At 36.2% G+C, this 25,767-nt stretch overlaps 1 protein-coding gene across 3 annotated transcripts in view; it reads left to right on the forward strand.

Annotated features, from left to right (window-relative positions):
• The window catches only part of RBM41 (RNA binding motif protein 41), a 155,676-nt gene that overhangs the window by 70,257 nt on the left and 59,652 nt on the right, over positions 1–25,767 (forward strand). For 2 of the 3 annotated variants that reach the window (XM_090264831.1, XM_090264832.1), the window contains 2 exons: positions 20,223–20,370; positions 22,071–23,368. In XM_090264831.1, the coding sequence (XP_090120957.1) occupies positions 20,223–20,370; positions 22,071–22,237 (315 nt within the window). In that variant the 3' untranslated portion in view covers positions 22,238–23,368. Of the gene's footprint in view, positions 1–20,222; positions 20,371–22,070; positions 23,369–25,767 lie in introns of those variants that run through there. The other variant, XM_090264830.1, reaches the window with a different exon arrangement.

Raw genomic sequence — 25,767 nt, forward strand, 5'->3', positions numbered from 1 at the left:
GGACTTGTTTAGGAGAAAGAGGATCAAAACTATGAACATTAAAATGAAAACTGTATCACAACCACCAACAACAGAAGCTAGGGAATTGAAACAAAGGCAAACTAAGTAGGCAATGATTATTAAAAAAGAATTATAGGTATGGAGAACATATTGGGGGGAGGTCAGCAGGGAGGAGGAAGGAGGGAAAGGGAGGCAGATGGTACAGGAATTAAGAAGCATAGTAGGAGGGAGTCGAATAGATAGGAAGATGTTGAGAAGAACTATATGCACAACCAATGGGCATGGACTAAGGTGGGGGGGCAACTGGAGGGAGGGGGCGTCACTGGGTGGAGGGGAACAAAGGGAAAAGAAATTGGGACAACTGTAATAGCATAATCAATAAAGCACATTAAAAATTTTTTTTAAACTATGTGAAGGAAATCATAACCTACATACCCTTCTATAACGATTTTTAAACTCAATATACATGGTTTTGAAATTTATTTCTAATGATATAAGGAACTGTGTAGTCCATTGTAGAAATGTAGTATAATTTATTTATCCAATATCCTGAAGATTTTTTCTTTTCAATTATTACAGAGAATTCTGCAACAAACATTATTATACAATTATTAAGTCACAATTGGCAATTTTTTAATGAAATGAAGTAGAATAGAATAGAAAATATCAATGGGCATTTTCTAGAGTAAGAGTAATTATTGCTTCCTGAAGGTTTTGTTTTGCATGTGTGTACACGCACTGGTAAGAGATAGGGGGATAGATGTGTGTGGGCCAGAATGTATTTCTTCCTATAGATTTTAGTAAAAAAAGCTGGAAAAATATTGCTTTGCTGCAGTGATTATCAAGTGTTAGTGTACACCAGAACCACTTGAGAGGCTTGTTAAAACAGATTGCTAAGCTCCACCCCCCAAATTTTTTATTCAGTAGATCTGGAGTAGGGCCTGACAATTTACGTTTTCAACAAGTTCCATGAGATGCTGTTGTTGCTGGTCTGAGAGACGTTTTAAGAATCACCATTGTAGATTACATACCTAGGAATGGAATTACTGTGTATATAGGATATGCAGGTCTTCAAATCCAAGCAGGCCTTTAGAGATCTCTTTCACATCCTTGTCAATACTTTGTAGTATTAGACTTTATTTTTGCCAGTCTAATATATTTGAAAGATATCTCATTGTTTTAGTTTGCATGTTCCTGATTTCCAGTGAATTTATGCATGTATTTATACATATATTAGTCTTCAGGAACCTTCTGTAAGTTGCCTGTTCCTTTTCGCCCATTATTTGGTTGTTTAGTTTTTCATATTACTTATGGAGATGATTTATAAATTCTAAATACAAACTCTTTCTGCTTATTTAGGAAAATATTTTCCCAGTGATTGGCTTATCATTTTAACATCACGTTGGATGTCTTGCATTAAGCAGAAGCCTTTCATTTTAATGTACTTATATCATCAATATTTTATTTAATGATTTGTGCTTTTTGAGTCATTTTAAGGAAATCCCTCCCTACAAATCAATTAGAAAAACTCAAAAACAGCCCAATAACATGGTCAGTAAGTATAAATAGGCAATTCACAGAGGAGAATACATGATTGTCCAGTTAACTTATGAAGTCTCATTAGTAATCAGAGACATGCAAAATAAAACTATAATAAGATACCATTTAACCAGGGGTTGGCATAAATGCACAACAGTGCCAAGTATTAGTGAACATATGGAACACTAAGAACTTCATTATACTTCTGGCTTGATATAAATGAGTACAACCACTTTTAAGAACATTGTGGCAATATCTAGTAAAATGGAAGATGCTCATACAGAATAAATCAGCAGTCCCATTTCTAGGTATCAGTCCTAGAGGAATTCTTACACATGCGCATTAGGAGATGTTATAAGGATGCTTGTCATAACATTATTTGTAAACAACATACATGTTCATCAGCAGGAGAATGGATAAAGCATGGTATATTCATAAAATAGAATACTATATGGTAGAGAAAATGAATAAAATAACACTACAGGTATTAGTGTGGATGCAGCTCATAAACATAATGTTGAATGAAAAAGCTAGTCACAGACTTCTGGTTTCAACTCCAACATATACAGTGCTTTGAAGTCATCACTCACGTGTTACAACAAGAAAAACAGCTGAACAACCTAAAAATCAATGAATTTTTCTTGGACCCATCAGAGAATTGAAGTCATGGAGCAAACTGCAACCCCTAAATCTGGAGAGACAGGCAATTACAGAGAACCACAGCCATGGGAGCCATGAACTGGTAGGAATAATTAAGTGGTAACTTTAACACATTGCTTGAGGCAGTGGTATATTAGTGTTTGAACATAACAGATTCTCCAGTTGAAGAGCCAAGAAAAAAATCTGTTCCTGGCTAGTAATAAATCAGGTAGTATTCATAGAACCACTATATAGGGTAGCTGTGGTGCCTCTGAAATTAGTCAATAAGTACCTCCAAGAACCCCACTAGGTTCTCAAGTTGAAGAGCCAAGAAAAATATCTGTTCCTGGCATGGGGAGCAGAAAAGTAGTACTTTTGAAATACTTCAGAGCTTCTACCTAACAAAGGACTGTCCAACAAGTAAAACAACTTTACCAAAGCTTTTTCCAGTGTGGGTGAAAGGAAATCATCTAACTTCAGACCCCTCTAGCCTTCCTGTCTCATCTAAGAGAGAAAGAGAGAAAAAAAATGTGAAACATTTCTGAAGATCACAGGCTAGGAACACTGGCATAGTGAAAGACTGAGGCTTAATTATAGGATTATAGAATGTTTACCCTTACCCCTACACCTTACCACCTCATGAACAGGGCTGCAGTGTAATAACTGGATTACGGCTGAAGGACCTGAAAGTCTCAGAGTCTATATAAGAAGTTTTTAAGGAAATCCAAAGACATGGGAGGCAAAAACAAGGACATTAGAGGAAATTGAAACGCTGTGACACCTACAGCTAGAGTAGACATTAATAAACACAGCCCAACTCCTGGCCAGATTAACATAAAACATTGCACTAACAGCCTTTTTACCCCAGTTCCTATTACATTATACATCATGTCTGGCTTTCAACATAGAAGAGATTTTAAGGCATGCTTAAAGAAAAATAGTCTCAAGAGACAAAACAAGCATCAGAACCAAAGTCAGATATAACTTTGGTTTTGGAATGATCACATATGTGGAATTTAAAATAACTGTGATTAAATGCTAAAGAGTCTTAAAAATATTACACAACATGCAAAAACAGGTAAGTTAAGCAGAGAAATAGAACTCTAAGAAAGAATCAAAACGAGGTACTGGAAATAAAAAACACTGCAATAGAAATGATGCTTTTGATAGGCTCATCAGTAGACTGGATACAGCCAAAGAAAGAATAAGTTTGAAGACATGTCCATACAAATTTCCCAAACAATGTTTAATGTATTTATGTTTCTGTGGTTAAGTCATTAGGTGGGCTTTATTTTCTAGCTCTTTGCTTTTGCTGCTCCTGTCTGAATTTTTCTCATGTTCTTTTAAGATATTAAAGGATATAGGTTGTGCTAGTAAATATAAATACCTCTTTTTCTCCCCTATTTTTTATTGTAGTAAAATACACATAACCTGAGATTTACCATCTTAACAAAGTATTAAGTGTGCATTACAGTATTGTTAACTGTAGGCACAATGCTGTACAGATCTCTAGAACTTAGTTATCTGCATGACTGAACTGTATACCCATTGAACACCAAGACCTCATTTTTCCCTTTCCACAGTCCCTGGCAACCACCATTCTAGTTTCTGCTTCTATGAGTTTGACTACTGTAGATACCACAAGTGATATCATGCACTATTAGTCCTGTTGTGACTGGCTTATTAGCATAGTGCCCTCAAGGTTCATTCCTGTTGTTGCATATGACAAGATTTTCTCTTCCTGGCTGAATAATATTCCATTATATGTTGTACCTTCATTACACAGGGGAACAATTTATAACATAATTCCAATTGAGTATGACTTTTCATCTGTTTTAGACTTAAATAGGCATGCTATTTTCAAAACAGCTAGTTTTCTTCTATTATGTTTTTTCTGTACAGCTTATCTTTTTTTAAAATTTATTTATTTGTTTATTTTTAGAGAGAGGGGAAAGGAGAAAGAGAGGGAGAGAAACATCACTGTGTGGTTGCCTCTCACTCGCACCCCCAACTGGGGACCTGACATGCAACCTAGTCATGTGCCCTGACTGGGAATTGAACCAGCGACACTTGGCTCGCAGGCCGACACTCAATCCACTGAGCCACAGCAGCCAAGGCTTGTACAGCTTATCTTAATGTGACCACTCTAGGCTGGATCAAGCCTGGATCGAGGGAAGCACTAGTGCTCTCCTATTGGCTGAGAGCAAACCTCCCTCGAGTGGGGAGGGTTGGGGGACAACCTTGGAGACCAGCGACAGGTTCATACTTGTCTAGGCTATTCATTTACACATGAAACAGTGTGGTGAGAGGTTGTGTGCTGCTCTATATAGTGAATCGTATTCCGAAGTGTAGTCCAAGTTCTTGTCTGTATACAAGGAGTTAGCAGAATTTATTTTTTTATTTACATATGTACTTATTTCATTTTCTTCAGATCATGTCTGCCTCTGCTATTTCTCATCGTATGTGCCTAAACAATCCTGATTCATTTTGTTATATCTGTGGCAGTTTCACCATTCCTAGTCAAAAGACAAACATCAGCGCACTTGTCAGGCAAGCCTATTTTGCATATTTTAAAGTAAAACTTGCTGATCAATATAAGTCTTGGGCCCCTCACAAGGTGTGCAAGCAGTGTGTCGAGAGTTTACGGATGTGGACAAAAGGAACACGTGATCAATTGCCATTGGTATACCTATGGTTTGGCGAGAGCCCAGAGATCATCCAGGTGACTGTTGCTTTTGTATTGTGAAAACATCAGGATAGCAAGAAAAATAAATGTAAAATAGAGTATCCTAGTCTACCATCAGCTATACGCCCAGTGCTTCATTCAACTGAAATCCCAGTGGCAGTTTTCATTGAACTACCCTCTTTCAAAAAACAGGAGTATGTATGGTGAAGAACTAAGTGACAGCAACGATGAAGATTTTGAAATTGAAGATGACTCAGTTCATAAGGGATTTGATCAGCATGAGTTGAATGATTTGGCATGAGATTTGGGACTATCCGAAAAGGCTTCAAAAGTCCTAGCATCAAGACTGCACACAAAAAACCTGCTTGAAAAAGGAGCGAAGGCATCCTACTTTCGATCAAGAGAAAGTGCATTTCTGCAGTACTTTCAAAGTGACGGTGGCTTTGTGTACTGCCATAATATACATGGTTTAATGGAGGAATTGGGAATTCCAATCTAGAACACAACTGAATGGCGACTGTTCATCAATAGCTCAAAGCAGACCTTGAAGTGTGTTCTCCCCCACAATGGCAATTTATTTGGTGCATTCCCAATTGGCCATTCTAGTTTGTTTTTGTGAAGAATATGAAGACATAAAGAGTCATTGATCTGTTGCAATATCACAAGCACAATTGGATCACCTGTGTTGACCTTAAAATGGTCTGCTTCCTTCTTGGTCAGCATCGTGGATACACCAAGTGTTCCTGTTTTCTGTGTATGTGGGACAGCGGAGCTTGTGAGAAGCATTGGGTGGAGTTGAATTGGTCTCCAAGATCTGACCTCAAACCAAACATTCTACATGAGCCACTTGTTGACAGAAAGAACATAATATTCCCACCTCTGCACATAAAACTGGGTCTCATGAAGCAATTTGTTAAAGCTTTGCCAACTGAAGGAGACTGTTTCAAATATCTCGTTTAGGCATTTCCTAGCCTGTCATTTGAAAAGATAAAATACCTTAATATGTATGTTTGGTAGCAGAACTTTACTACTTGTACACAATTTGACTTAGAGTAACAATATATAGCCTTTATATGAATAAAATAACTCAACATTATATTCAGGTAATTTTTCCTTTATTTTGCTTTGTATATACATTTTATATGATTTTGGGGACAAAAGGATATCCTGTACTTAAAAAGTTGATGTGATAGAGAAAAACTGGGGTCATTTTTGGATTCAGATGCCAAAAGTTAGTTGAAAACAAGTGTGAATCTAACTCAATGAAAATTGTGTTCCCCAGTGCTGTCTATTCATCCATGATGGACATTTAGGTTGTTTTCATCTCTTGGCTATTGTGAACAGTGCTGCAATGAATATGTGAGTTCAGATATCTCTTTGAGATCCTGATTTTGATTGTTTTTAATAAGTACCCAGAAATAGGATTGCTGGATCATATGGTAATTCTAGTTTAAATTTTGGAGGAACCTCATGCTGTTCTCTGTAGAAGCTGCACCATTTTATGTTTATTTCTACCCACCGTTCACAAGGGTTCCAATTTTTCTACATTCTCATCAACACTTATTTTTTCTGTGTATTCTTTGAGGAAATGTCTATTTAGGTATTTGCCCATTTGAAAAAATTGGGTTATTTGTCTTTTTTTCTGTTGAGTTGTAGGAGTTTCTTAATATATTATATTTTGGGTATTAACCTCTAATCAGATTAATTGTTTCCAAACATTTTCTCCCATTCTGTAGGCTGCCCTTTCACTTTGCTGAGTATGTCCTTTGCTGTGCAGAAGCATTTTGGTTGATGTAGTCCCACTTTATTTTTGCTTTTGTAGCCTGTGCTTCCAATGTAATATCCAAGAAATCATTGCCAAGGCCAATGTCATGAAGCTTTCCTCCTAGGTTTTCTTCTGAGAGTTCTAGAGTTTCTATTATGTTTAATCCATTTTCATTTGATTTTTGTGTATAATATGAAATACAAATCCAATTTTATTCTTTTACATATGGATATCAACTTTCTTTCAACATGATTTGTTGAAGGAACTTTCCTTTCCCCATTGTTATCTTGCCTTCCTCCCTTGTGAATAAGTGGTTTATTTCCAGGCTCTATGTTTTGCAATGAAGAAGTATGAGGCCTTCAGTTTTGTTTTCATTTCTCAGGATTGCTTTGGCTATTTGGGGTCTCTTGTAGTTCCATATGAATTTTAGGATTTTTTCTATTTTTATAAAAATACTGTTGGGATTTTGATAGGAATTACATTAAATCTGTAGATCATTTTGGGTAATGTGGACATTTTACTAATAATATTGTTTTCTAGCCCATGGAAACATTGATTTCATTCTTTAATTCCTTTGAACAATGTTTCATAGTTTTCAATGTACAAGTCTTTCACTTCTTTGGTTAATTTTTTTAAATCATATATGATTGACATACAAAAAGCTATACATATTGAATGTACATATCTTGAAGAGTTTGAAAATCAGTATACATTGTGAAACTGCCACCATATACAGTGCACTAAACTATCACCTTCTTTTTCTTTTAATAATGTTTAACACAATATCTGCTCTTACCAAAATTTCAAGTATCTATTACAGTATTGATAGCTGTATGATTATACTGTGTTACAGTTCTCTAGGACTTATTCATCTTGCATAAGTCAAACTACCTACCTCTTGATGAATACCTTTCTGACTATCCCAGCCTCTGGTAAACACAATTCTGCTCTCCACATCTATGAATTTGACTTTTTTAGATTCCTGATATAAGGGGGAATCATAGAGTATTTGTTCTTCTGTGTCTAGTTTATTTCACTTAGTATATGTCTTCCAAGTTCATCTGTGTTGTAGTGAATAACAAGATTTCTTTCTTTTATAAGGTTGATTAATATTCCATTGTATTTATACACCATGTATTTTTTAAACTGTATTTTATTGATTATGCTACTACAGTTGTACCAATTGTTCCCCGTTACCCCTTCCACCCAGTACCACTTCCCTCTATCAATCCCCCCGACTTAGTTCATGTCCATGGGTTGTGCATATTCATTCTTTGGCTTCTCCATTTTCTCTACTGTTCTTAATATTCCCATCTATTTTGTACCTACCAAATATGATTTTTAATCCCTGCACCATTTTCCCATTTTTTCCCTTCCTCCTCCCAGCTGATAATCCTCCAAATGATCTCTCCATATCTATTATGTTGCTTAGTTTGTTTTTGTTTTTCAGATTGTCATTGACAGTTGTGAATTTGTTGTTCATATCTACTATTCTGTTCATAGTTTTGATCTTTTTCTTAAATAAGTCCCTTTAACATTTCATAAAGTAATGGCTTGGTGATGATGAACTTCTTTAGCTTTACCTTGTTTGGGAAGCACTTTATCTGCCCTTCCATTCTAAATGATAGGTTTGCTGGACAGAGTAATCTTGGTTGTAGGTTCTTGCTTTTCATCAGTTTGAATACTTCTTGCCAGTCTCCTGTTGTCTGCAAAGTGTCTTTTGAGAAATTACCTGAAAGTCTAATGGAACTCCTTTGTAGGTGACTCTTTGCTTTTCTCTTGCTGCTTTTAAGATTTTCTCTCTTTAGCCTTTGGTATTTTAATTATGATGTGTCTCAGTGTGCTCCTCTTTGGGTCCAACTTGTTGGGGACTCTGTGTTTCCTGGATTTGTATATCTATTTCCTTCACCAAATTAGGGAAGTTTTCTTTCATTATTTTTTCAAATAAGTTTTCAGTTTCTTGCTCTTCCTCCTCTCCATCTTGCATCCCTATGATTTGGATATTGGCACTTTTGGAGATGTTCCAGAGTCTTCTTATTCTCTCCTCGTTTTTTAGAATTTTTGTTTCTTCATTCTGTACTGGTTAAGTGTTTATTTCTTCCTTATGTTCCAATTCATTGATTTGAACCCTGCTTCCTTCCCTTCACTATTGCTTCCCTGTGGATTTTTTTTTTTTAATTTCACATAGTATAGCCTTAATTACTTCCCTAATGCGTTTGCTGTATTCAGTCATATCCCTGAGAATCCTTATCAACAGTGTTTTGAACTCTCCATGTGATAAGTTGGCTGTCTCCATTTTGCAAACAATGTAAAAGACCTCTACTTGCAAAATTATAAGACACTAAAAGCTGTTTCCAGAATTTAGCTATTGTAAATAGTGCTGCTCTGAATATAGAAGTGCATAGGTTTCTCTGAATTGGTATTTCAGGATTCTTCAGGTATAATCCCAGCAGCGGAATTGCTGGGTCCAAAGGTAATTCCTTTTTTTATTCTGAGGAATATCCATACTGCTTTCCACCATGGCTGCACCAGTGTACATTCCCACAAATAATGCACTAGTGTTCCTTTTCTCCACATCCTTGCCAGCACGTGTTTGTTGCTTTCTTAATGATGGCCATTCTGACTGGTGTGAAGTGGTATCTCACTGTGGTTTTAATTTGCATCTCTCTGATGGCTAGTGATGTTGAGCATTCTTTCATAAGCCAATGGGCCCTCTCTGTGTCCTCCTTGGTGAACTATCTCTTCAGGTCCTTTGCCCATTTTTAAATTGGATTGTATATCTCCTTGGTGTTGAGTCATATAAGTTCTTTATATATTTTGGGGTTCCAACCATTGTCAGAAGTATCATTGGTGAATGTATTTTCCCATATGGTTGGTTCCATTTTCACTTGGCTGACGTTTTCTTTAGCTGAGCAGAAATATTTTTGTTTGATGTAGTCCCATTTGTTTAGTCTTTTCTTTATTTTCCTTGACCTAGGAACTATATCGCTGTAAATATTGCTACATGGGATATCTGAAATTTTACTGCCTATGTTTTCCTCAAGGACTTTTATGTTGTCATAGCTTACATTTAAGTCTTTTATCCATCTTTAGTTGATTCTGGTGTATGGTGTAAGTTAGTGCTCTAGTTTCATTTTTTTGCATGTCCCTCTCCAGTTCTCCCAGCACCATTTGTTGAAGAGGCTATTTTCACTCCGTTTTATGTTCCTTCCCCCTTTGCCATAAATTAATTGACCAGGTAGACGTGAGTTTATTTCTGGGCTCTTTATTGTGTTTCATTGATCTATATGTCTGTTATTATGCCAGTAACAGACTGTTTGGATTACCCTGACCTTGTAATATATTTGATATCAGGTATTGTGTTTCTTCATACTTTATTCTTTCTCAAGAAAACTCGGGCTATTCAGGGTTGTTTTGGTTCCATATAAATTTTTGAAATATTTGTTCTGGATGTGTGAAATAAGTCATTGGGATTTTTATAGGGATTATGTTGAACCTGTAAATTGCTTTGGGTAGTATGGACATTTTAATGATGTTAAATCTTCTCATCCATGAACACAGTATATGCTTCCATTTATTTGTATCATCCTCGTTTTTTTTCTTCAGTGTTCTGTAGTTTTCCGGATACAGTTCTTTTACCTCCTTGGTTAAGTTTATTCTAAGTACTTAATTTTTCTTGTTGCTATAGTAAATGTGATTTTTAAATAGTTTCTCTGCCTGATATTTCATTGTTGGTGTACAGAAATGTCTTTGATTTCTGAAAATTGACTCTACCCTGCAATTTTATGAAATTCGTTTGTTAGATCAAGTAGTTTTTTCATAGGGTCTCTAGGGTTTCTATGTACACTGTCCCGTCATCTGCAAATAATGACCGTTTTATTTTCTCCTTTCCAGTTTGGATGTATTTGATGTCTTTTTCTTGCCTCATTGCTGTGGCTTCAAATTCCAAAGCTAGGTTGAATAGAAGTAGAGAGAATAGACACCCTTGTCTTGTTCCTGATCTCAGTGGGAAAGCTTTCAGTTTTTGTCCATTGAGTATGATGTTGGCTACAGGTCCCTAATATATGATTTTCATTATGTTGAGGTATGCACCCCCTTTTCCCACTTTGCTGAGCATTTTTATCTTAAATGGGTGCTGTACTTTAACAGGTGCTTTTTGAGCATCTTGATATGATCATGTGATTTTGTCTTTTATTTTGTTTTTGTGGTGTATTATGTTTATTGATTTGTGAATATTAAACCATCCTTGCATCCATGGGATGAATCCCACTTGATCTTCGTGTATGATGTTTTTAATGTATTGCTAGATCCTGTTTGCCAATATTTTGTTGAGGATTTTAGCCTCTATGTTCATCAGCGATATTGGCCTGTAGTTTTCTTTCTTTGTTGTGTCTTTATCAGGTTCGGATTTAGAATAATACTGGCCTCATAGAAAGAGTTTGGGAGTCTTCCCTCCTCTTGGATTTTTTGGAATAGTTTGAGAAGGATTGGAGTTAGCACTTCCCTACATGTTTGGTAAAATTCGCCTGTGAAGCCATCCTGACCAGGGTTTTTGTGTACCAGACGTTTTTTAATTACTGCTAAATTTCACTAGTTGTTCTTAGATTATTCAGACTTTCTGCTTCTTCCTCATTTAGTTTTGGAAGATTATATGTTTCCAGGATTCGTTCATTTCAGCCAGGTTGTCAGATTTTTTGGAATGTATTTATCCATTGTAATTTTTTTATGATCGTTTGTATATCTGTGGTATATGTTGTGATTTCTCCTCTTTCATTTCTGATTTTATTTATTTGGGTCCTCTTCCTCTTTTTCCTGATGAATCTGGTTAAAGGATTGTAGATTTTGTTTATCTTTTCAAAGAATCGGGTGCTGGTTTGATTGATCTTTTGAGTTCCTTGGTTAGTCTATGTAATTTAATTCTGCTCTTGATTATTACCTTCTTTTCACTTGCTCTTCCTTTGCTGTTGTTCCTGTTTCATGTAGCTTTAGGGTTCAGTTTTATATTTGAGAATCTTCTATCCTTTTTATGTAGGCCTGTATTGCTATGAACTACCCTATTAGGACTGCCTTCCCTGTGTTCCATAGATTTTGGTCTATTGTGTGTGCATTTTAATTTGTTTCAGGAAACTTTGATTTCTTCCTTGATGTCATTGTTAACCCATTCATTATTTCATAGCATGTTATGAAGCAGAGGATCGGATCAGTGAGTTAGAGGACAAACGTAGAAATAAATTCCCATACAGTGCAACTAAATGAAAAAAGACTGAAGAGGGTTTAAGAGAACTGCAGGACAACATGAAGCAAAACAATATCTGTATAATGGGGATACCAGAAGGAGAAGACTATCAAAGAATAGAAAATCTGATTGGAAAAGTAATGACAAAAAACTTCCCTAACTTGTGGAGAGAAAAAGTCAAGCAAGTCTAGGAAGGACAGAAGGTCCCAATGAAGATGAACTCTCCATGAGTTCCAATGTTTTTGAGGTTTTTCCTTGAAGTTGGTTTCTACCTTTAAGCCCTTGTGATCTAAAAAGATGCTTGATACAAGTTCAGTTCTCTTGAACTTGTTGAGGCTTGTTTTTTGTCCTTCCGTGTGTCCTGTCTTGAAAATGTCCCATCTGCATTTGAATAGAATGTATATTTTGCTGCTTTGATTGAAAAGTTCTGTATATATCATTAAGTTCATTTGATCTAGAGTGTTGTTCCATGCCTCAATATCCTTGATGTTTCTTTGCTTGGAATATCTGTACATTGTTGACAGTGGGGTGGTAAAGTCCCCTACTATGTGTGTATTGCTGCCAATATCCTTCTTGAAGTCCTCCAAGATTTCCCTTATATATTTGGATGCTCCTATGTTGGGTTCATATATGTTTACAATGGTTATATCTTCTTGATTGATTGTTCCCTTAAGTATTATGAAATGTCCTTCTTTGTCTCTTTTCATGACCTTTGCTGTGAAATCTGTTTTGTCTGATATAAGTATCACTACCCAAGCTTTCTTTTCATGTCCATTTGCTTGGAGTACTTTTTCCATCTTTTCACTTTCAGTCTGTGTGTATCTTTTGTTTTCAGGTGTGTCTCTTATAGACAGCATATATGTGGGTCATGGTTTCATATCCATGCTGCTACCCTATGTCTTTTGATCGGAGCATTTAATCCATTTATATTTAAGGTTATTATTGACAAGTATTTATTCATTTCCCTTTGTACTTGTGTTCCTCTCTGTCTCTCTCTGTTTATTCATCCTCTTAAAACAGACCCTTTAGTATCTCTTGCAATGCTGTTTTGGTGGAGATGTATTCTTTTAGTCTTCCTTTTTCTGGGAAACTCCTGATTTCACCTTCATTTTGAATGAGAGCCTTGCTGGGTAGAGTATTCTCGGTTGTAGGCCTTTATTTTTCATTGCTTGAAATATTTTTTGCCATTCCCTTCTGGCTTGTTGTGTTTCTGTTGAGAAATCAGTTGATAGTCTTATCAGAGCTTCCTTATATGTTATTTGCTGTTTTTCTTTTGCTATCTTTAGGATTCTCTCTTTGTCTTGGAATGTTGCCATTTTAATTATGATGCGCCTTGGAGTGGGCCTTTTCGGGTTCATCTTCATTGGGACCTTCTGTCCTTCCTGGACTTGCGTGGCTTTTTCTCTCCACAAGTTAGGGAAGTTTATTGTCATTACTTTTCCAATCAGATTTTCTATTCTTTGATAGTCTTCTCCTTCTGGTATCCCCATTATACAGATATTGTTTTGTTTCATGTTGTCCTGTAGTTCTCTTAAACCCTCTTCAGTCTTTTTTCATTTCGTTGCACTGTATGGGAATTTTTCTATGTTGTCCTCTAACTCACTGATCCGATCCTCTGCTTCGTTTAGTCTGCTTTTGATTGATTCGACTGTGTTCTTCAGGTCAGAAATTCTATTCTTCATTTCTTCCTGGTTCTTATTGATAGTTTTTATATCCCTTTTTATGTTGCTGTAATTCTCAGTAAGTTCCTTGTAGCTTCTCTGAAGTTCATTGTAGTTTCCCTGGAGTTCTTTGTAGTTTCCCTGGAGTTTGTTGTAGTTTTCTTCGAGTTTGTTGAATTCATTGAGCTTCCTTGTTAGTATTGTTTTGAATTCCATGTCTGATAGTTTACTTGCCTCTATTTCATCTATCCTTCCTTCTGGGAATTTCTCCTTTCCTTTTGGTGATGTCTTATTCTGCTTCCCAATTTTCGGTGACTGCTCTTGTTTGTTTATTCTTCTTAGATTGATCTGCTTTTATTTTCTGCCATTGTGGTGTGACCTTCTGTGGTAGGAATCTGTGTGATTCAGTTGTGCAGACTCCTTGATCTCTTTAACTTGATACTCTTTGGATGTCCTTTATGCCTTTTATTTGAAAACTCTTAGTAGTATTTGGTTTTGTTTGTTGTATTACTCTTTGGTGGGTCCTTCCCTTAAGTTAGCTGACTGATAGTCACTGTGCCCTCTTCTAACAGTTGTTGAGCTGCCTCTGGCTGATGCCTCTTGTAGGGGAGTAGTCTGCTTATGAGATTTCTTCCAGAGCACTGAGGTTGAGTCTGCCCTGCGATCTGGTCTTCCACTCCTTCCGTTTTTTCTCGAGAACCAGCGTCCAAAGTTTTCCAAAGCTCCTCTAGTTCGTGTAATCTTCTTTTAGCTGCAGCCCATGTTGAGGCTGGGTAAGTGCTCTTTTTCCTGCCACCCGGCAGGTGGGCCAGGGTAGCAGGCTGTTGTGAGGGCTGGGGCAGGGCGTTCCCCTGTGCTGGCACACAGGCCAGGGGCGTTTCTCTGCGCGACAGTGGGTGGGCTAGGGGCATTCTCCCACACTGTCTAGGGCTGCGCCGGTGGTGGGCAAGTTGGGGGCATTCTGCCACACTGGCAGGTGGTGGCATTCCCCTGCGCCAGGATGGGCTGGCATTCGGCAGGTGGCGATGGGTATGGGCTCCTGCAAGGAAGCTCCTCAAGGATCTCACCCTACCCCTAGCCTTTCCTCCCTGATCCGCAAAAAACAATAAAATTTTTAAAAGAAAAGAAAGAAAAAGAAAAACCACAAAAAAAAAAAAAAAAAAAAAAAAAAAAAACGCAGCTCCCAGCCTCCGAAAGCCAAACGTCACCTGGCCAACTCCTGGTTCTGCCAGCGGGTACAGCCTGGATCTCTACCTTTGACTGCTGTCAGAGGAGACCCAGGGGCATTGAGAAAATGCTTTGCTTCTCTGGATGCTGCACAGGGTTCCAAGTCAGCCAGAACTCGTGCCTCTCCTGTGTCTTCTGCATGAGCCTCACCAGATAGGTCGCTCAAAGGCAGCCTCCTCCACTGCCAGCAGTGCCAAGACTCAACTCCCACCAGTATCCAGATATTAACAGATGCTCTGTCCACATTCAGCTGAAACTAGAGACCAGTCTCTGGAGCAAGAAAAGGCAGCCTCTCCTCACTCATCTGCCATCTTTCAGGATCATTCCTCCCTTTTTTATCTCTTGTTATGGCCTCTGTTGTGAAATCCATTTTGTCTGATATTAGTATTGATACCTCAGCTTTTTCTTTCATGTCCATTTGTTTGAAATATTTTTCCCTGTCCAGTCACTTTCAATCTCTGTAGGTCTTTTGTTCTGATGTGAGTCTCTTGTTACAGCATATATGTGGGTCATGTTTTCTTATCCATTCAGCCTACCCTCTGTCTTTTGATTGGAAAATTCAATCCATTTACATTTAAGGTTATTATTGGTGAGTACTTATACACTGTGGATTTTTGCCTTTGTACCTGTGTTCCTCTCTCTCTCTCTCTGTTTCTTCATCTTCTTAAAGCAGACCCTTTAGCATCTCTTGCAATGCTGGTTGGGTGGAGATGTATTCCCTTAGCCTTCTTCTGTCTGGGAAACTTTATTTCACCTTCCATTTTCAATGAGACCATTGTGGTATAGAGTATTCTTGGTTGTAGTCCTTTCCTTTTCATTGTTTGCAATATTTTTTGCCATTCCTTTCTGACTTGTAGTGTTTGTGTTGAGGTATCTGATGATAGCCTTATTGGAGCTCCCTTTTATGTTATTAGCTTTTTCTCTCTTTTTGCCTTTAGGATTCTCTTTTTGTCCTTGAACTTTGCCATTTCAATTGTGATATGTCTTGGAGTGGGCTTCTTTTGGTTCATCGTCATTTGGACCCTCTGTACTTCCTGAACTTGCGTGACTTTTTCTCTCATCAGGTTAGGGAAGGGTTCTGTCATAACTTTTTCTAACATGTTTTCTTTCCCTTTCTCCTCTTGTTCTCCTTCTGGTATCCCTGTGATACAGATATAATCATGTTTCATAATGTCCTGAAGCTCTCTTAAACCTGCTTCATTCATTTTAAATCTCTTTTCATTTTCTTGCACTGCCTGGGAATTTCTTTCTACATTGTCCTCCAGCTTGCTGGGTGAGCCTCTGCTTCATCTAGCTTGCTTTTGATTCCTTCTGCTGCTTTCAGAAACTGTATTCTTCACTTTCTCCTGGCTCTTATTGATGTTTTCTATGTCCTTTTTAATGCTGATGTAGTTCAAAGCAAGTTTCTTATAGCTTCCCTGGAGTTCTTTGTAGTTCCCGTGGAGTTCTTTGTACTTTCCTTTGAGTTCATTGTAGTTTTCTCTGAGTTTGTCGAGTTCATTGAGCTTCCTTATAACCATTATTTTGTATTCCCTGTCTGATAATTTGCTTGACTCTATTTTGTTTACCAGTCTTCCTAAGGATTCCTCCTTTCCTTTCCATGGGGCATTGTTTCTTTGTATTCCCATTTTAGGTGACTCTTCTTGTTTTTTTTTTTTTTTTTTTTTTTTCCTCTCTCTTAATTTGGTCTGCTTTAACTTTCTGTCTTGGTTTTGTGACCAGGTGTGGTAGGAGACCTGTGGGATTCAGTGGTGCAGTCTCGTCAATCTCCTGAGCTTGATACTTTTGGCATGCCCTTTGTGCCATTTATTTATGCTGTCTGGTTGTACTTCAGTTTTGGTTGTTGTTGTGTTGCTCTTTGCTGGCTCCTTCCCTCTGGCTAGCTTATTGAGAATCACTCCATCCACCATGTCTTGTGTACTTTTGTGGAGGTCCTGTTACAAGAAAAGCACACTACCCAGGCAAGAAATCCACACCCACAAAATAACCCCTACCCACAGTCACACTATCAACAGTTAATGAGCCAGTATCAATAAAGATGTAAAGAGATCAAGACTATTATATGAAAGGAAATACTGGTAAGAGTTGGCTAAGTGAAAGATAAATGATTTTTGCAAGGGGAGGAGGAGGAACAATAAGAGTAGTGAATAAGCAATTAGAGAAAGTAATGTTGACATTGTATCAAAAAAATGGAGGGAAGAAGGCAGAATGAAATAAGAGGGGATGTATATAGTATTAAGTGTAAACAGGTTATAATATATATATATATATATGTATGTGTGTGTGTATATATATATATATATATATATAGTGCAAGAGAACATAAATGAAACAAAAAATAAGGAGAATGAGAAGAAAAAGTAGGAACCAAATTAGAGAAAATGTTTCTCCACAATACTGTCTACAACCAATGAGCTAAGATTAATATAGGCAGGATGCGAAAAAAGAAAGAAAGAAAAGCTTAACAGATATCTAGAGGAAAGGCAAATGACTTTGAGATGATAGAGAAGGAATACTAAGGGTGAGAAATTAAAACTAGGCTAAGAGAGGGAAAAATTCAAATTTTAAATGAAAGAAAGGGCTGGAGGACGGTACTAATGGAGTGGGACAGGGGGAATTTGAGATTTGAAATACTGAAGATATCTGAATAAAATCGCAATAATACCACCGCTACCAATATATCTACAAACCATCAGCAAAGATTAATGAAGATGGAGAGAGAATAAGTGTATTTTATGAAAGAGGAAAAAGAATGTGAGATGACTAATGACAAAAAAATGTTTTTCAGAGGCAGGAGAGGGGAGAAATAGTAAGAGTGCAGAATGGATACAAGTAGTAAGAGAGAAAATAGAATTTAAAACAAAAATAAGAGATCAGATGTTAAAGTGGAGTAATAGAAGGGAGGAGCAAAATATGAGATTTGAAATAAAATATAAAAACTAGTTTCTTGGAATGCATAAACTGGGAGGACAAGAAATGAATGTTAAATAGCTATGCAGAAGAGAAAATAACTCATGAAGAAGACTGCTGGAATTTGTCTCAGTAGTATCTGGTTTTTACTGTTTTTTTTTTTTTTCTCTTTTTTCTCTTTCTGGATCCACCCTTGGTCAAAGTTCTAGGGATTCCATGACTTCCTTTCTGTCTGGCTGTGTGTGAGGAGATCTAGCTGGATGCTGAGACTGCTGTTCTCTTGGTCACAGGTCTGCCGACCTCTCCTCTTACAGCAGCTCTCTGTCGTGAGCCATGTTGTGTTGAGTCTCACCCACTGGTCCTTGGGTGCACTTTAGGCCTCTGTGTTTTTGTTTAGCAGAGTTACTGTCCTCACACACAGGTATGCAAGCCCAGGGTCCCTGCTGAGTCTCAGGTCTTGCCTCAGCTCTCCTTCCAAAGGAGTCTCTGTTAGGCCCCCATGCTCCAGCATCAGTCCCTGGGGTCCCCATTCCCCATGCACTCCCACTTTTCAAAAATAACCATCTCTCATGGTCAGGGCTGGCCTCTGTCTTCCCATGCCTCCAATAGTTTCATCCAAACTTTCTCTCACTGAATCCTTCCTGAATGTCACTGTGAAGGGCACCTGTGGTGGGAGCACTGTTTCTAGGGCCCACACCACCCTGGCTTTCTCTCTTTCGCCTTGGTAGCTCGCGGCTACTGAGCCGATCCATGGCTGCCCTTACATGGTGCAGCCAGAAGCGTTGGGTTGGGCATCCCTTGCAACTCTGCTTAGAAAGCATGGGCCATGGTCTTTGCCCACTCTCACGTGGTCTCCATGCTCCTGTCCCTGTTTGCACTCACTCACAGCTGCTCTCACTCACTCTGCTCTCTGCTTTTACTCCAAGTCCGTTCCAGGATCGGAGCAAGTAAACAGGGCTGCTAGCTACTCAGCTGCCATCTTTTTCCTCTAGTCATTATATATCGATCTGTGGAGGCCTCTTGAGGCAGTTATATATGGGTCTTTTTTTCTTATCCATTCAGCTACCCTATGTCTTTGTATTGGAACATTTAAGCCGTTTACATTTAAAGTGATTATTTTTAGATATGTATTTATTACCATTTTTTAACTATTTTCCTTTTTTTTTTCTTCTTAAAGCAAGACCTTTAACATTTGTTACAGTGCTGGTTTGGTGTTAACAAACTCCTTTAGCTTTTTCTTGTCTGGGAAGCTCTTTATTTCTCCTTCAATTTTAAATGATATCTTTGGTGAGTAAAGTAGCCTTAGTTGTAGGTTCTTGCTTTATATCACCTTTAATATTTTGTGCCAATCTCTTCTGGCATGAAATATTTCTGTTGAGAAATTAAGATGACAGCCTAATTGGAGCTTCCTTGTAGGTAAGTAACTGCTTTTCTCTTGTACCTTTTTAGATTCTCTCCTTTCTTTAAGCTTTCATTTTTACTATGATGTGTCTTGATGTGGGCCTCTTTGGGTACATCTTGTTTGGGACTATGCTTCTTAGATTCATCTGTCTTTTTCCTTTGCCATGTTATTAAAATGGTCATTATTTCTTTAAATAAGCTCTTGATCCCTTGCTTGTTCTCTTCTCCTTCTGGTATTCTCATGATGTGTATGTTGTTATGCTCCATGTTGTCCCATATGTTTCTTAAACTCTTCTAATTTTTACAAAATTCTGTTTATGTATGTATGTTCTCTACTTAGGTGTTTCTTTCTACCTTGTCTTTCAACTCACTGATTCAGTCCTCTGCTTCATCTAACCTACTATGTATTCCTTCCAGTGTATTAGTTATTTCAGATATTGAATTCTTTGTTTATAATTGATCTTCTTTATTATTTTTTCTATATCTTGTCATGCCATCGAGTATCCTTATAATCATTACTGGGAACTTTTCAGAGAAGATACTTACAAACTCTTGCTTGGGAGGGTACTACCAGCACTGTAGGAGCCCAGTGGGGGAAACTGTCTGGGGGTATCCTCAGCATTCAGTATGCATTATTTATCTTAATTTTCTTGCTTTCAGAAACAGTATTTACACCTTCAACTGTGTTTGGCATTCCCTATATTCAAAGAATGAACCTCCAATATCCACCAGGATTTGGAGTGGTCTTTTACCCAGTAGCATATTGTAGAGGAGGATATTTTAAGGTCTAGCTGGTTTTTAAACATTTTTCAATCTACCCACCTTGTCTTAACCTTATCCCCTTACATCTATTTCCGGAGATACCTGAATCTATCAATTTCTGAACTGTTTTAGAATTCTTAGATATAGATTGGATTGGTTCCCTGCTTTCCTCACTGCTTCCAGGATATTGTTGCTATTGCTTCTTTTCCTTGTTCTTCTTGACCTTGTAGATGGTTTTTTTTTTTAATCCTACAGTTTTTGAGTTTTATGGAGGAAGTGAAATTAAACACATGTGTTCAATCCACCATCTTTATTTGAAGTGAATGAATTCTAACCCCAATGAAGTTGCTTTATGTCCCTCATGTGATATTTCTCTTCATCTTTGGTTTATATTAGGTGTTATACCTGAAGAACCTTAGTCCTCGGGTGACCGAAAGAGATCTTGTCTCATTGTTCGCTCGGTTCCAGGTTAAAAAAGGACTTCCAATTCAATTCCGAATGATGACTGGACGAATGAGGGGACAAGCTTTTATCACCTTTCCTAGTAAGTAGCTTTATCTGCATAATTACTCAGTTGTAGCATCAGCATTAGAGCCTACTTATACCCTTTCTAATTTAGATACAGTCCTTTGATTTCTCTTCAACACATGAAAAGCACATGCTTAAATAAGCACATGGGAAGAGGGGAAGAGAAATAGGCAAAATATGAATTCAGTGTTCCTCTATCCTCACTTCTGTGCTTCCTCTCCACTATTGATTGTGCATGACCACCTTACTCGATTGTCCTCAATTTTCCTCAACTTGGGCACTTTCTTTTCTCTTTATGAAAGTTTACTTCACCTTTAAATTTTTTACTTTACTTTTGCTCACAGTAGTATTTGTAGTTCCAATTATAATTATATTACTTATTAATATACTGGTATTCTGATCAGAACACTTACACTTGCCTAATGTCCTATTCCTTTAGGAATAAGAGACTGCAAGCTAATATGCTAGTTCACTAATAATTCATAATTAGTAGATGATGATATATTCTTATAACTATTGTTTGCATCTTAATACATGATTTCAGTATCGTAATCCAAAGGGAGCAATAATAACTGTATAGGAATTTTGATTTCTCTGACAGACAATACTATCTTTTTTTTCTTTTTTCGGTGGAGGCTGGTTATGAGTTATACTTTTCATTATTCCTAAGCTATCATCACTTATAAATAACCTAGTAATCTATGTATAGACAAATGATTTACACTTGAGCAGTCCCGAACTCCACTCTTTTCATATGGTCTTGTACCATCTTTCCTGTCTTATTGGAGGTTTGTGGATAATCTACACTAGTGGTTTTTAGCATTTTTAAGTGTGAGGATTCTTTTTAAACTTAAAAAAATATTTCATGGACCCCACCTAATATGATCCTTTATTTGAAAAAAATATATATATAATAAAAAGGCTTTATAAACTAAGTACTTTAAAATGGATAGCTGTTTTACTAATCATAATAGCAGCTATACACATTTGAAAATTTGTAGTACATACATAAATTGTGACATAAACTGGTTTAATCTAAAGATAGATAGATTGTGTACTTTTGATTTCACAAACTCTGGGCAATAATTCCACTCCTTTCTGATTTCCCACATCAAGGCTCTGAGACCCATAAGTTGCATATGTCTACTATACACTATGTGTTCTCACATCTCAAGTTTTCATACGCTTATGAGGATTAAGTATTACACTCATTTATCCCAATGACAGCTTCCAAAATCACTCTCCTGTCAAAAGAGAAAAGGAACAAAATGTCCTTAATACCATGATAACCTCTTTTATTTGTGTTGCTCATTTTGAAAATGATTTTATTATCACAATACCTGTAACCTGTTATCTAAGATAGAGACTTGTGTATTCATAGTTATAGCTTAACCTTCTTTAGCATACTGTCTATATTCTTGTTTCTTTACCTATATCTTTAAATTAGGAGGCACTCTCAAACACTCATTTTAAGTTTTTCTTGTCATTATTTTAGCCATTAGTTTAATCTTGCTGAGTTAAATGAATTTGAGATTATGGAAAAGATAATAAAACCGAATAGCTATATGGCCTTATACCCTACATTTAACTCCAAGGCCAGAAAAAAATGCACATAAACTAAACTTGGAATGGAATGGAATTATTAAACCCTGTGTAAATTGTTCTCTTCCTTTTTTCTTTCTTTCTTTTCTTTCTTTTTTTTTTTTTTTTTTTTAGGTAAAGCGATAGCATGGCAAGCATTTCATCTAGTAAATGGATATAAACTACATGGGAAAATATTGGTGATAGAATTTGGAAAGAACAAAAAGCAACAGTCAGAGCTCCAGGAGGCTTCTCTCATATCATCTGCTACAGAAAGCACTACAGAAATTAGTGGTAGCTAGATATATAGATTGTGAGTTCCAGGAGATCTTTCTTGCATCAGAATCTTGGATGTAGGATTTCTATATAGATAGCATTTCTTTTTTTTTTGGAATTGAAGAAGAGAAACTGAAGAAGAGAAAAATCTAATTAAGATAATCCCTTTAGCTTTGGGGAAGAATTGATAGAAAACATTTTCTATAATCAAATACTCTATATGAGAGACAAGATGCTGAGTCTGAAGCGTAGAGTACAAAGAGTATCATTTTCTTGGGATAAATTATAAGGATTATTTCCAAGGAGTTAACAAAATATTTATAGTTTATCTGTGGTCTTAAATACTTGTCCCTTGAGATAACATTCTTTCCAAGACTCCTAAATATTTCAACATTTGAAATATTTATTTATTAGAGCCCATTTTTCCTCAATTGTATTCATGTAGTAAATAAATCACCAGGACCCCAGGCCTAAATGTTAAAAGTGCTGTTAAATGAGAACTATCAGCAGTAATAGTAATTTCATAAGTCAGTACACATATTTAGTGAATACCTCCCATTAAGTTATCAATGCTTTCAAAAAGCCATATATTTTTCTAATGAAAGCATCTAGATCTAAATATTGATGTTCTCCTGGCCATTTATACCTAGCTACCATTGAGTAATCATTGACTTCAAAGCAATAAGCATCAGATAAGCATCTAATATATGTTAGGTATTAGGTATATGCATTTAAGAAGAGGAACAAACTAGCAAAATAATACTAAAGGTAAGATGGGAAGAAAGAGTTCTCTAGATGAGAGGCATCCAGTCCCAAATACCCCAGTTGTTTATTTATAGTTGGAGAATAGAAAGACAATATGGTAGAGAAGATAGTACAAATTTTGGACTCAGACCTGTGTTTGAACTTCACAGTCACACTTATCACTCCATGACATTGGCAAGTCACTTAATCTGAACCTCAGCTTTCTCATCTATTAAGTGAGAAAAATAATACTACTTACCTTGTTGGGTTGTGAGAATTAATTGAGATGATATTATCCAGATTAAAGAGCAGAAAGGAAAAGAAAAAGGAAAAAACGAAAAAGACTATAGGACCATTAACCCTGTGGAGGTCGTGGTCAGAGAAATTACAGTGTAGGTCTTGTGTATCTGAGAGATACATTCATTACTAGTATGTGCTGAAATGTGGGGGGAAAAATTAAAAACAGGTTTGCATTTATTATATTTACATAATAAAAATATTTTTATTTTCAGTTATAATATAGACATTAAAGAAATATAAAAACAGTAATTTTTCTTTTTCAAATAACAAAAACATGGATATGGCTAAAAATACAACAAAAAAAGTCTAACATTAATCAGAATCTTCAACAGTTGGCTTTACAAAACATTTGTAACAGTCATTGCAAACAATATTGCTATGTTCAAGGCATAAATACTTTTCACAGTACTTGCAAAAATATTTTGATAAGTGCCTCATTTTGGATGCATATTACCTAACACATCTTATGAAACACATAACGAAACTGATAGCTTAAACGTTATGACTTAACATTAGTCATATACAAAGAGGCAGCTGGCCATGACCTTGAACCTAGGCACCCGATATATGTAACAATATTTGAGAAAAGTTTGTTTGTGTCTCAGATCAGCCACAAACTCTGCAGGGTTAAGCACTCCAACAAACTTGTAATGGGAGTACCAGAAAAAAGAGAAGAGAAAGAAAGCAGAAAAAAATTTTGAATAAATAATGGCTGTAAACATCCAAAATTTGATGAGAAACATTATCTACTCATCCAAGAATTTCAGTGAACCTCAAGAAGGGTAAACAAGAATAACCCCACATTATAATAAAAATGCGAAAACAAAGACAAAGTTTGGAAGCAACAGGAGAAAAATGAACCATTGCTCTCAACAGAGCCCAAATAAGATTAATAGCTGATGCCTCATCAGAAACAATGGAGATGGCAGTGGGATAACATATTCAAAGTGCTCACAGAAAGAAAAAATATATATATAAAACCTTACATCCAGTGAAACTTATATTTGAAAATGAAGATTAAATACATTCCCACATAATCAAAACCTGGGAGAATTTGTTACTGGCACACCTGCTTTACAGGAAATATTAAAGGAAGCTCTTCAGGTGAAAAGCAAGTGACCTCAGTAACGTGAATCTATACCTATAAAAATGTAGCATGGGGAAAGTTAATTATTTAATTATAAGTCAGTCTAAATGCATTTTTAAATTTTAATTGATTTAAAATCAGTTTTATAGAACAGTGTATATACAGTTGCACTTTGGGGCCCATAACATGAAACTAATATATTTGCCAATAACAGGAAAAAGGCAGGTGAAAGCAAAACTTTAAGTGACTCCAGGTGGTAACTCAAATCCACTGAAACAATTGAAGAAAACAAAAAATGCGAAATAAGGTTAATATTAAAATGATATAAATATATACTTGCTCTTCTCTCGCCTTCTTTAAGACAAAATTATGTTAAATTATAACAATGCATTGTTGGGTATATAACGTTTAGAAATATATATAACAATAATGTAAAGAAATAGAGAAGTGAATAGGTTTATATAGAAATAAGGTTTTTATATCTCATTGGAATTAGGATATATTTGAAGCCAATTAAGTTAAGATGTGCGTGTAAAACCTTAGAGAAACCACTAAGAAAACAACTGAAAATATTATTAAATAAATTTAAGTGTTGTGTTAGAAAATTTTCAACATAAAGCAATACAAAAGGAGAAATGGAGAAACAAAAACAAAAGCTTCAGACATAGAAAACAAACAGTGAAATAGCAGTCTTAAATACACCTATATGAGTAATAACAATGCGTATGAATGGATTAAACAATGCAATCAAAGGGCAGAGGTAGACTGAAGGGAAAAAACAGGATTTACTCCTATGCTATCGGTCATACTTTAAATTCAAAGATACAAGCAGATTAAATGTAAAAAAAATAGAAATATACAAATGGAACTATAGGAAAGTTGGAGTGACCATACTAATAATATCAGACAAAATGACTAAAACAAAGACTGTCAATAGAGATAGAGAGTGACATCTTATAATGATAAAAGAATACGTCAGAAACATAGAAAAATAAATATATATGCTCTTAACAACAAAGCAGCAAAATGCATGAATCAAAAACTAAACTAAAGGGAGAAATATGCAATCTACAATAAAAGTTGGGGAATTTAATACCCTGTTATCAATAATAGTATGACTAGACAGAAGATAAGGAATTAAAGGTCTTGAAAAATGCTACAAATCATGTAGACCTAAAAAATTTATAGAACATTTTACCCAGCAAGAGCAGAATACATAATCTCTAGTGCACATGATATATCTTCAGGATATACCATAAAACCTCAAATTTAAGTGGACTGAAATCATGCAAACTGTTCTCTGATCACATGGAATGAAACTAGAAATCAGTTACAGAAAGCTGGGAAATTCACAAATGTGAATTAAACACAATTTTAAATAACCATTGGGTTAAAGAAGATATCACAAGGGAAATTAGGAAATCT

Source organism: Furipterus horrens, unplaced genomic scaffold (genome assembly GCF_987537825.1).
Source record: "Furipterus horrens unplaced genomic scaffold, mFurHor1.1.pri manual_scaffold_17, whole genome shotgun sequence".
NCBI lineage: Eukaryota > Metazoa > Chordata > Mammalia > Chiroptera > Furipteridae > Furipterus > Furipterus horrens.